The sequence below is a fragment of the Saimiri boliviensis genome, chromosome 19 (assembly GCF_048565385.1).
Source record: "Saimiri boliviensis isolate mSaiBol1 chromosome 19, mSaiBol1.pri, whole genome shotgun sequence".
Lineage (NCBI taxonomy): Eukaryota > Metazoa > Chordata > Mammalia > Primates > Cebidae > Saimiri > Saimiri boliviensis.
The window spans coordinates 24,502,074-24,515,278 of NC_133467.1; the positions used below are offsets into that span (position 1 = coordinate 24,502,074).

Here is a 13,205-nt window from a genome sequence, read left to right on the forward strand (position 1 = left end):
ACTCCTCTACTTTTTCTACATTTGCAATGGATCAGCCATCCATGATCCTCTCTACAGGCTCTTGTTCGCTGGATTTGGTAAGAATATGGAGAAACCTGAAACTTCACATGTTTAATGGTCAAGTAAAATGATACAGTCACTTTGGAAAACAGTTTTGCACTTTATTAACAAGTTGAACACAGACTTACAGTAAGATCCAGCAATTCTATTCCTAGGTATCTACCCAAGAAGAATGAAAACATATGTCCATGTAAAGACTCATTCACAGCAGCATTATTAGTATTAGCCGTAAAGTAGGACAATCCAAATGCCCGTTTGTTGATAAATAGATAAACAAATGTGATATTTCATGTAATGGAATTACAGAAATATTCAGAATATACAGAATATACAGAATATTCAGAAACAAAGAAATAGACTAATTCTACATGGTACAACATAAATGAGTCTTAAAAATAGAATGCTAAGTGAAACAGGCAAGACTCAAAAGACTACATATATCAATTACATTTATATGAAATGTCAAAGAAAAGCGAATCTGTAGGGACGGAAAGCAGATTAGAAGTTGCCTGGGACTGGGAGTGGGAGCAAGAATTAAATGCAAATGGGAATGCAGGATCTTTTGGGAGTGATGGAAATGTTCTGAAACTGGCTTGTGGTGACAATCGCACAGCTCCGTAACCGTGCTGAAAACATTATTTGTATATTTAACATGGATACATTTCATGGTATATAAATTATAGCACAACAACGTTGTTTAAAATACAGACCCCAAAAGTCTCAAATGTGATTATTTTCGCACCATCTCTTCTGCTTACCATCCCAGCCACTATCATCTTGCCTGGATTATTTTAATAGTCTAACTGGAATCTCTGTTTTTACCCTTGACTCATTAGAATTTACTCTTTATAGGGTTAGAACAAATTGCATCATGGCTCTGCTCAAACATATCCAGTGGTTCCTCCAGATAACCCCCATGGCCAACAAGGCCCTACAATGCTCCGTGAGCTCTCTAAGCCCCCTTATATGACTCTCCTCTTTGTCACCAGCCCTGGCCACACCAGTCTTCTGGCTGCTCTTCAGCACATCAGTCATACTCCTGTCTCAGGACCTTTGCATACTCATCCTCATACAACCTAAAATATTCTTCCATAAGATATCTTCACAGCAACCCTCACTTCATTCAGGTTTCCTGCATATTATCAGAGAAGACATCCCTGATGACATTCTATTATAATAGAGCACTGCTCATTCCTCCCTTTCCCTATAAATCCTCCCTATTCTATTATCTTGCTTTGTTTTTCTTTGTAGTATTTATCACCTCCTGGCACACTTTGATTGATATGTGTGTGTGTGTATGTGTGTGTGTGTGTGTGTGCATTTGTGTGTAGTTCCCCCTGACCACCCCATCTAGAAAGAAGTTCCATGAAGACAGGGTCTTGCCTCTTGTCTATTTGCTCATCAGTGTATCTCATTCGATTCCTACAAGCACCATGTAAGTTAGGCCATCTTATTTACAGAGGAAAACAATGATGCTCAGAGAGATTTAGCAGTTTATTAAAGGTCACTCTGCCAATGTTTATCCAAGCTGGAATTTAAGGCCATAATGTCTGACTCCAATGCCATGGAGCCACACTCACTACAAGTCCTACACTGACCACACCAAGAAAGCATGCCAAGAAGTACCGTTAAACCAAATCCCACTGAACAGAGTTCTGTTTATTCTGCTCCTCTGCAATCCTAGAAAATGGTCCTAATCATTCTGAATCCCTTGATTTTTTTTTACATCAGCAAGATCTGTGTAGTAGAAAATAAGAGGTGCACTTGCAATGCTGGCTTCCCCACATTTGTCCCATCCTGTAGAGAAGCCAGCCATGAAATAAACCTATAACCTGAAATAAATGCATTTCCCATAGCCTGATATAAACACATTTCAGAAAAATTAAAAATTTTAAGCATTCACATAAATCCAATTTAACATTAAGAATAGGACGGTAGGAACATTTAAGATGGATGATGCCAATTCATCACAATCTCCTTCTTCCTGCAGAGCATAATCTGTTACACCTCTTCATAGCAATCCGTGTGATTTATTTGTGTAGTCAGGGGATAACTAAACCTTTTTAAATTGTGTCTTTGCTCAAAAGCTATACACACAAAATGTAATCAAGAAAAGAGTAAAATATTTATTTACACTAGTGCTCATCTCAATGTCGAGACTCTGTTTTTAGTTTCCTTTCTTCTATATCTTCCTTTGTATTTTAGGAATCTTCCCAAAATACACAGGTACTTATGAATGCAGTTGTGTCTCCAGGACACTCCAAGCATATCAGTGCTAGAGAGAAAGAAAGGAACAACAAGAAAAGGTGGTTCTCAGAGCAACTGACAGCATAATCCACCTCTCTAAAACACACTGGGGAATCTGTTATTAACTCCTATCATGTGCCTATCCTTTTCCCAACTTCTGAATATATAGAGATGGGGCTACACAAAGAAAGACAATATTGCTCCAAGAATCATACCATTTATCAGAAAGACAAGCAGGTGTATCCTCCCTAGTCTCTTCTCCTGAGTTCCGGGAGGTGAGGAACAAGAGGACGGAGCTGAGGCATCCATCACTAAAGTCATCCCTACAGTTTCTGTTGGAAGCCAAAGTAAGTATCCTACAGCCAACCATCTCAACCCCAGGCAGAAGCTCAGCACAAACCTAAAATGATGATTAAAAAACAAATGAAACATGACATAATCACGGCTGATGGGGGGGATAGCTGATTCCATATTTCAGGCTTGCTGTTGTATACCAATCCAAGGCCATCACCAAAAAGAGAGAAGCCTTTCTTTTCTTAATCTGCAGATGTCTTTACAAAAAAAGTTTTAAGTTCTTTGCAGAAAATTCATACAGAATCTCTGTGGTTCCTCCTGCAAGACACTGCTGTGAAGTGCGTTGAGTCAGAGTCTGCTGTGAAGGCTGCTGGCATTGGTGGTAGGGCACAGAGTCCAAGCCTGGACATCACTCATGCATCCTTCCTCAACGAGAGGATAAGGGAAACACTGTATTTGTACATAAAACACTGAATCAGATTTATTTGATAGGAGCTGGAGTGAGAAATCATTTACCTCCACCTTATCCTTGCGGATAACCCCCAGTCTCTTCATAGGTCCCGGATTTGTCTGTGCTAACCAAGGGTGATTTGCCTCCTCATTATAACATTTTAATTTCTGTAACCACATTCGGGTCATCAGAGCTTCAAACACAGAATGTTTACAGAACGTTTCTCTTGAGAGAAAACACAGTGCAAGAGTTACTGTAGTTTTGCTCGTGGTTAGTAAAACCTATCTGATTGAATTTCAGAGAAAGCTAAGAATTTGGCTGGAGAAAGAGATCACAAATCAATTAGAAAGGGTTTATCAATTGTCTCCACTGTTCAATGCAGCCAGGGATCTGTTTTACATTGAATGGACATTCAATAAGTGTTTGTTGGTGTGCTTTATTTACATCTTTTCTAATTATAAAAATTAGAAATCTCAACGCAGAACGTTTGAAGCACACAAAAGAAAGAATTCTGGTTGAGTTTTTACCATGGTTCCATGGTCTGTAAACTTTGCAGCCATTCCTGCCCTTCCTACTTCATCCTGCCTGACTTTGGCTGTGAAGTTTTAGTGAATTAATGCAAGTAAAAACATTCTGTTTACCTGATGGATTACGTTTATTGATTTGTGTACATTGAACCAGCCTTGCATCCCAGGGATGAAGCCTACTTGATTGTGGCAGATAAGCTTTTTGATGTGCTGCTGGATTCGATTTGCCAGTATTTTACTGAGGATTTTCGTATCAATGTTCATCAGGAATATTGGCGGGAAATTTTTTGCTGTTGTTGTGTCTCTACCACATTTGGTATCAGGATGTTGCTAGCCTCCTAAAATGAGGCTAAAATGAGTTAGGAAGGAGTCCCTCTTTTACTATTGTTTGGAATAGTTGCAGAAGAAATAGTACCAGCTTCTCTTTGTACCTCTGGTAGAATTCAGCTGTGAATCCATCTGGTCCTCAGCTTTTTTTTTTTTTTTTTTTGGCTGGTAAGCTATATTATCTACTGCCTCAATTTCAGAACTTGTTATTGGTCTATTCAGGGATTCGACTTCTTCCTAGTTTAGTCTTGGGAGGATGCCTGTGTCCAGAAATTTATCCATTTCTCCTAGATTTTCTAGTTTATTTGCATAGAGGTGTTTATAGTATTCTCTGATGTGAGTTTGTATTTCTGTGGGATCAGTGGTGATATCCCCTTTATCATTTTTTATTGTGTCTATTTGATTCTTCTCTCTTTTATTCTTTATTAGTCTGGCTAGTGTCTATCTATTTTGTTAATCTTTTCAAAAAACCAACTCCAGGATTCATTGATTTTTGAAGGGTTCTCCTTCAGTTCTGCTCTGATCTTAGTTATTTCTTGTCTTCTACTAGCTTTTGAATTTGTTTGCTCTTGCTTCTCTAGTTATTTTAATTGTGATGTTAGGGTGTTGCTTTTAGATCTTTCCTGGCTTTTTTTCCTTTTGGCATTTAGTGCTATAAATTTCCCTCTAAACACTGTTTTAGCTCTGTCCCAGGTACTCTGATATGTTGTGTCTTTGTTCTCACTGGTTTCAAATAACTAATGTATTTCTGCCATTTGACCCAGCAATCCCATTACTGGGTATATACACAAAAAATTATAAATCATTTTATTATAAAGGCACATGCACATGTATATTTATTGTGGCACTGTTCACAATACCAACGACTTGGAACTGACCCAGATGCTCATCAATGAAAGACTGGATAAAGAAAATGTGCACATATATGCTATGGAATACTATGTAGCCATAAAAATGGATGAGTTTATGTTCTTCGCAGGGACACAGATAAAGCTGGAAACCATCATTCTCAGCGAACTAACACAGGAACAGAAAACCAAACACCACATGTTCTCACTAATAAGTGAGAGTTGAACAATAAGAACACATGGACACAGGGAAGGGAGCATCACACACCAGGGCCTGTTGGGGATAGAGGGCTAGGGGAGGGATAGCATTAGGAGAAATATCTAATGTAGATAACAGGTTGATGGGTGCAGCAAACCACCATGGCATGTGTATACCTATATAACAAACCTGCATGTCTGCACATGTAGCCCAGAACTTAAAGTATAATTTTTTTTAAATGTCCTAAAAAGGACACTTGTATACAGGAGCATTTGATGTTGTTTCATGGTATCAAAATTATGTGCCAGCAGAGTGTACTGGGATCTTTTCACTTTCATGCAACATTTCTGTGTTTATTGGCATTGCTTCTTAGCATTTGACAAGATGATGGAGAAACACTTCATTGCTTAGAAGGAAAAAAATCTTTCAAGCACTTAATCTTTCATCTTTACCTATAAGGCTTTTCATTCTTGGAATCACATAGGTGATCATGATTAGTATTATATCACTCCACAAAATTAATTTTTCAAAACGAATGTGACTAGAAATTGGCCATCTTCCTCCATTTCTAGGTCCACCTTTAAAATTCAGCCCTATCAATTTTGTCAAATTTAACTCTCCTGTGTTCTTAATGAACTCTAGTCTTAAACATGATTCATCATGATTAAGAGAGAAAACTAAGCAATTAATTCCTTCAATTTTTTATTGACATATAACACATAAATCAAAAAGTACACATATTGTAAGTTAACAAATAGATGAAATTTCATGAACTAAACAGGCCCCTATAAGCAGCACCCAGATCAAGAAACAAAATCTCAACTGCACTAAGCAACTCACTTGTGAATTTAATGTTCCTTTCCAATGTCTTTTTTATGAAATGTTACAAATATAGTAGATGGAATGTAAACTTTTTTAGTATATTCATATTCAATTATGTAAATATAAGTTCTAACCCAAGCATGCAAAGCACAGTTGCTTTGACACATATCAAAGGACTGTCGATCTCAATCAGGTGTAGCCCATCTAATCATTAGATTTCTCTGCTACTGTCAACTGAAATATTTAAATAATTCTGATTCCTCAAGACTCAAGACAACTTCTTCCAAACCTGCCACAACATCTGAATGCTATAATGAATGAATAAGTTAGGGAATTCCAGTCAAGGGAAAAATATAGTTATAAAAATGAAGAAAACAATCATTACACTACACTAATAATCAGTTTGCCTATTTTGTCTGTAATAAAAAATATACACTAGGGCCTGTATTCATTCATTCCAGGTGTAAAGGTAATGGTGTGGATTTATAAATAACCACTTTCCCCTGTCAACCTATTTAATGTGGACATGTTTCAAGGCCTGACAGTACAGCTCTCTCCTAAATGTGCCCTGAGGTATAAAATGAACCTTCTTCTCCAATTATAAGCTGCCCTAGTGGTGTCATTAAGGATAAGGAAGACGGTTGGCTCTGGGTTTCTCTGCTCCTATGTGTCTCGGGCCTGCAGCCCACTGGCAAAAGGCCTGCTGGTCTGTGACATGGATCTCTTGAGGCACCCAGGATGCTCAACCTCAGCTGAGCAGTTCCAGCAGTTGGTCTGGATGTCCATGATTTGTCATGATTTGCATTTCTACTGGTGTGGGCACAGTTATATGAATCTGTGATGAGGCCAACCACAGAAAATGATTCTAAATTACTAGATTAATTCAGCTATGAGATAAACTACTCAAATACTACTTGTATCTGGAACTAGATTAATTCAGCTATGGGTTAAATTGCTCAAATGCTACTTACATCTCAATGGAACTCAGGTTTTCTCCTAAAAAATTTTCACTCTTCAAAATGCCCACAAGATAAAGTTAATTCTTCAGCCTCATGGATCTTTCCTGAGTCAGCTTTTCATTCGTCTGTCGCCGCTCCTCCATTCTTGTTGGGACCTAGTTGTCATCTTAACGCTCCTGGTCATACTCCCTGCCCACTTGGTGCGTATTGGCTGAGTGTTTGCATTATGCCTGGTGTCAGCATACAGCCACGAACAGAGCAGAAGTGAGCCTTGCTTTTATGGAGTGTCTAGTCTAACAGAAAAGGCAAATTGATCAAATCATCAACAGAAATATCCTGGTCTTTTCCACCTTCACACCTTTTTGCCTACCTTATCTCTCCCATTTGCTTTGGCTTTTAAATTCTACTCACCTCCGTGGCCCAGTCAAAATCTCTTTGTCCATGGCACAAACCTTCACTGACCAGCCCAGTCTGCCCACAGGTCACTGCCCCTTCTCTGAGCCCCATATGGTATGGACCATACCAGAGTCACTGAATGATCTATGTGCACTGGCCAGCTTACAGCACAGTGCAGACATCAATAACTGATCACAGCACTCCCTGCTGAGCCAGGAAATAATGTGAAGATCCCATTCAACACAGAAAGTCTGCAGCCACTGCCAATCAATCGGAGCTGATATTATAAAAGAGGTATATTGTCATCAGTCCATTTCATTTACTAGGCAGTTATCAGTGACCTCTGACTTTTACTGCCATAATATCCTCATGCATAGTTATTATATCTACAACTACAATATAATACGTAAGTCACAGGGACTAGGTCTTATGTTCCCTTTAATAGTTCTAATTCAGCAACTGTGTATTGAGCACAGACCGTGGGAAAGCCCTCTTGTAGATGCTACAGGAAATACAGAGATTAATAAGACATAGTTCCTGCTGCCAAGAGCTCCTGATCTCTTTAAGAGATGAGAAGTTTACAAATATCTACAATTCAGGGAAGAATAAAATGAATGCCAGAAGAAAGGCCTCAAGGTTTAGAAAAGCCACATAATTAGATCTGGCTCAAAGGACAAGCAAGATTTCTTGGAGAAGGTAGCATCTGAGACGGATGCTGTTGATCGCAGAAGGAAGAAAGAGGAGGCGGAGTGCTGCTCTCCAGGCACAAAGAAGAGCCGAAGCAAAGCCGCTGAAAGAGGTAAGTTAGGATCCATCAGGTATTCTGGTTTGGTCCCAAGAATGCTTAGTATGGCATCTTATGAACAGTAGGTACTTGATACGGTTTGGTTGTGTCCCCACCCAAATTTCATCTTGAATGGTAGTTCCCATAATCCCTACACGTCATAGGAGGGACCCAGTGGCAGGTAATTTAATCATAGAGGAGGTTACCCTCATGCTGTTCATGTGATAGTGAGTGACTTCTCACGAGATCTGATGATTTTATGAAGGACTTTTTCCCCTTTTCCTTGGCACTTCTCCGTGCTGCAGCCATGTGAAGAAGGATTTACAATCCCCTTCTGCCATGATTGTAAATTTCCTGGTGCCTCCCCAGCCATGCTGAACCGTGAGTCAATTAAACCCCTTTCATTTATAAATTACCCATTCTAGGGTATGTCTTTATTAGCAGCAAGAGAACAGACTAATACAGTACTCAGTGCACGCTGGTAGGTAGACACTTTGGGTGGCACTGATTAATGAACAATCTACAGGAACCAAAGAGTCCGTGAGAACCTCATATTCACACACACAGGATACATACAAACTCCAGAACAACAGACATTTCCAAAAATAGGACTCCAGTCTCTAGCAGCTTACAGAGACACTAATTGTAGCATTATTCTTTCAGAATAATGGATCTAAGCATGTTTTTGGTCTAACAATGCTTTAAGAATGTGTGTTCAATAAGTGTTCCTAGGATATTAATAACTAGTACGTGGAAAGGGGTTCTGTGCTCAGATTCACCTGAAGGAACGCTGAGGTAGGTGAGTATATATGGGTATATATTCCACAGTACTTCTTAGAGATTCTGACATGTTATGTCAAAGAGGAGTGGGATGTTATTATCATTTCCTAAATACATTTGACCATAGAGTCTTTTTTAAATGGAGGCTCTCATGGAATAAGTATTTCATAGACCGCTCTATGAGTTATATGCAATTATAGAAAATACAGAAAAACACAGTTTGCCTAAATGATGAAGACAAGTCTCAAACAGTAAATTGTCAGCTACCAGGAATTCTTGAAGATGCTTGATATATCTATTCCCTTTTTCATTCACTCTCCATTTTACCGCATCCTACTCCATTGACTATAGTTCATAAAAGCTGATATTTACTGAGCCTGTACTATGTGTCAGGCTCTATTTTAAGTGCTAGAACCCTCACAATAAGCCCTCAAGGTCGGCACTAGTATTATTATTATTCCATTTATGTAAGTGAGGCAACTTGAAGCACTGAGAAATTAAGGAATTTCCCCACTGCCACCTGAATGGTATGTGGTGGAGCCAGTGTACAACCCAGGCAGAGCTAAGGCTCCTGGCAACCACGCAAGTTTCTTATTCAGAGAGAGAGAGGGAGAGAGAGATCACATGATGGCTCCTCCCTCTTTTATCTACTGCCTGTGATGGGTTTAGATCTCTAATACTCTACTCTCTCATCAACCTCCCCACCCACCCAACCTTCAATCTTCCATCCAGTCTTCAGAGAAAGGGGAGTCACTCTTCCTTCACACATGATTGCGATTAAGATAATTAACACCTCATGATTCCGATTAAGATAATCTCCATCTGGCCATGTGGCGTTTGGTTTCCTTATTCTAGACGGTGGAACTTCTTTCCAAATATCTCATTCAGCAATTCCACTTTGATGAGAGAAATCACAAGTTCCAGAAAGAAGCAGATAATATATCCAGTGTTAGCAATTACTCTAGGCAGCACAGTGTGACAGAAAATCAACATACATCACCTGTATTTGGTTGAAATTTCTTCTGATGAGGAGGAACTTTCTCTTAGCTGAGATTTCTTTAAATTTCCTTCCTAGCCTCCAGAATAATAGCCCCAGCTTATTCCTCTAGCCTTCCTCTGTCCTCAGCAGTCTGTCCAAATTTTTACTACTTCTTTCCCTAAAAAGGAAAAAAAAAAAAGTCCCTTTGGCTTCTCCCTCACCTTCCCTCATCAAACCCCACCTTTTAGTCATGCTTGGGTGCCCCTGATCTCCACTCCAAACCTCTTTCACCTCATATCTCTTTCTCTCATTACCGATTCATCTCTTCTTCTCTCTGCCTCCCACTGCCATGTGACAAATCCCTTTTAAAATAGCACCAGTGACTCACCCGGCGGATACTGTATTCCATTTATATGTACCTTTTTTATTTTCCAAGGGGCATAAAGAGTTTCACAGAAATGCAGGCTTATTTTTACCTCGTTCTTGTAAAAGAATTGTCTGTAAGAAGGGAATAAAAATGTAGTTTGGGATTTTGTCTGAATAACTTGACTATTAAGGCTGATAACCAGGTTTTCACTTTCCCAGGTTATTTTTTTTCCCTCGTCTCCCTCTCCTTAGTGCTTGTTATTTTCTTCAGGATTTATTAGTAGCCTCACCAGAATTTAGACCTTAGTCTTACCAAGCAGTTGTGCTGTTTCTGAACCAGTCACCCATGCTGGAACTCTCAGAGCTGGCTCCAGCCCTCCAGCTGGTTCATGCTCATTGTCATTGGGTAAACAGGCCACTCCAGCACTATCTTAGGGCCCTTACCTCTATTTTCACTGCCACGACCTGGCTCCAGCCAGCATCTCCTCTAACCTGCACCAAGGCAATGATCGCCTAATGGTTCCCACTGCCCTCAACCATTTTCCTACAAATCGTTATTGTCCACCTCACATCTGACATGCTGCAACCTAGGTCCCTCTGCCTAAGAGCCCATCCTTTGTCATGGTACTCAGGCCTTCTCAGTCTGGCCTCAAGCTACCTTTCCTCTATAATCACTGAGCTCTACAACACGCCCATCCTGGAAACAAGCAGCTTCCCTACACGTGCCTTCATTTCCCGACCTCTGTACTTTCATTCATTTGGCCCCTCTAGCAGGAGTGCCCACCCTTGTCTTTTCCTGGCAAGCTCTTTCTCAGGTTCAAAGGCACTTCTTCAGCTAAGCTTTTCCTAACTTCCCCAGGGTGGACTTAAATATACAGAAGACTCTATTCCTATAGCTGTTTATGGTACGTATGAGGTAGTACATATCATAAAAATGTATTGGAAGGCTATGATATCCCAGGCACTAGGTGCATAGACATCAAATTCATAGTCTTTAACCTGCTTCTAAGTAAGACAGAAAATAAAGTCAAATAAATGGTATTTCAGGGTGAAATAAGCAGTAATAGAGATGAGCCTCCTTCTTCCTCTGGGTGGTTGGCTCCAAGTGCGTTCCCACTGATGAACCTTAGCTTAGCCAATGAATAATGAAAGTAATAAGCTGTCTTCCACCAATGCTATTTTCTCCTGTCCAAGCCCTGGCTCTATACAGCCATGGAAATTGGTGAAAAGAGTCGCTGGCCCAAGGCATTTGGCATTCACAGCTGAGCCGCATCGTGAGTCATGCAGTCATGCATAACTAATGTGCTCCCTGGCTAAGCAGTAAAGACTCATGAGGTAAAGGTAAAAAAGTTGTCGCACCATGCCAGGCCAAGTTCAGAAGTCACCAGGTCCAGAGCCTCCTCCCAGTTAGCTTCCTGACTCCCCTCTTGTTCTCTACACCCCATCTTCCACCTGGCAGCTGGTATCATTTCCCACAGCCTTTAAAACGACTGGCAGGCACGGCCCTTCATATCGCCTCTGCCTCCCTGACACCACCTTTTGCATCCACTTCCTAACCTCTGCGCTGTCCCTTGGTCATATTAAACTACTTGCATTTCCTTAATTCATCAGGATTTCTCTTACCTGCAGGCCTTTGCCTGTGCTGCTTGTTCCCTTTGCCTAGAATGCACTGAAACCTTCTGCATAACTCTGACTCATCCTGCTGGTCTCAGGATAAAGGCTATTTTTAAAGGAAAGCTTATCTCTACCCTTCCTTCATGCTAAGATCTGGACAGCCTTGCTCCTGTGTGTTCAAACCTCATACCCTCTGCTTTCTCCATCATTGCACATATCACACTGCATTGAAATCACTTGCTTACTTGTGTATTTCCCCAGTGTAAACCCCGGGAAGGCAAACACCTAAAGGTTTCATCATTGCATTCCAGTGCCCAGCCAAGAATGCAGAATGCATTAGGCATGCGTAAGTATGTACTGGTGGACTGAGTTCATGTAAAACTGTGAAGACAAGGTCAGGTTTTCCTATTTAGGGGCAGATAGAACAGGACGTATACATCATCAGCTACTTGGATAGTAAAACCCTAAGCATGAAACAAATTAGCAATTTAAATAGCATACAAGACAGCATGAATCTGTTATACAAGAAAGCATAACTTGTATAAAGGTAGTGAGATTATTGTCCAATTAAAAAGGTGTTGATTTTTACTTGAAGTTACTTTATACCAAAATATAATTTTTGCTAATGGGACTAAAAAAGGATAAGTTGTGTCATTCTATTCCTTTAATAGGAAACCAAACTAAAACACAGAAAAAAAAAAAAAAAAACGTTGAGTGAAGCTACTTTTTGAGTAGTGGACCCTCAGAATGGGAACCCAGTGACAACTGGATTATTTCCTCCCTTTTATAAACAGAATTCTATTGTAGAGACAAGTTGAAATAGATCTCAAATTGTTGCCACTGTCACAGCTGTAACTTGTAACTCATGTATAAAGGACCATTACGAGCTGGAATCTATGAGTGATGAAGATAGCTTTCACCCCTGGTAAACACTAGCAGGAATCTCTTCCATTATGGTTACTGTCAAAGAGAGGTACAGGTAGGACAGAAATCAAACACAAATGATACACTACCTTTCCCTATAAATAATGCATAGACTAGGAAACTATTCTTAATAATAAATATTTATTAATTAGAACATATAAGTGAATGCAGAAGGCATTTAAAAGAAAAATACGAAAGAATAATTTTATTCATGCAGTACTTTCATAAAAAGTGAGTATAAACTCAGTCCATGAATGCATAAAGTGAAATGAGCTGGCTGGCTGGAGAGAGGGTCATGGTGCCAGAGGCTACGCAGTCATGGTCACAGCTGTATTGGTTGATTGCTGGGTTCCTGTTGGCTTGGTCCGGGTCATGTTATTTGTGGTCTTGGACCTCCTGTCCAGGCTCTTGACCATGTCGCTCACCCACCTGGCTTGTGAATCAGCACAGACTTTTAGGCCACGTTTGGTAATAAAACTGTAATACAAGGAAAACATAGATGAAGTTAGCCACATTCTCAAATCCTCAGGGCCAGGAGTTAAGATCAGAGCAGACATGAAGAGATCTTGTGCCGAAATTACTGCAAGAAACAGTCTTTCTGAGCCATGAAATCATAAATGAGCATCCT

The 13,205-nt window shown here is 40.0% G+C and overlaps 1 protein-coding gene across 3 annotated transcripts in view; it reads right to left on the minus strand.

Moving 5' to 3' along the window:
• Positions 1 to 695: 695 nt before the first annotated feature.
• Positions 696 to 13,205, minus strand: part of LOC101052132 (lymphotactin) — a 143,795-nt gene continuing 131,285 nt past the window's right edge. For 2 of the 3 annotated variants that reach the window (XM_074389922.1, XM_039460267.2), the window contains one exon: positions 12,700 to 13,054. In XM_074389922.1, coding sequence (XP_074246023.1) covers positions 12,886 to 13,054 — 169 coding nt within the window. In that variant the 3' untranslated portion in view covers positions 12,700 to 12,885. Of the gene's footprint in view, positions 3,052 to 6,746; positions 9,852 to 9,964; positions 13,055 to 13,205 lie in introns of those variants that run through there. The other variant, XR_012515048.1, reaches the window with a different exon arrangement.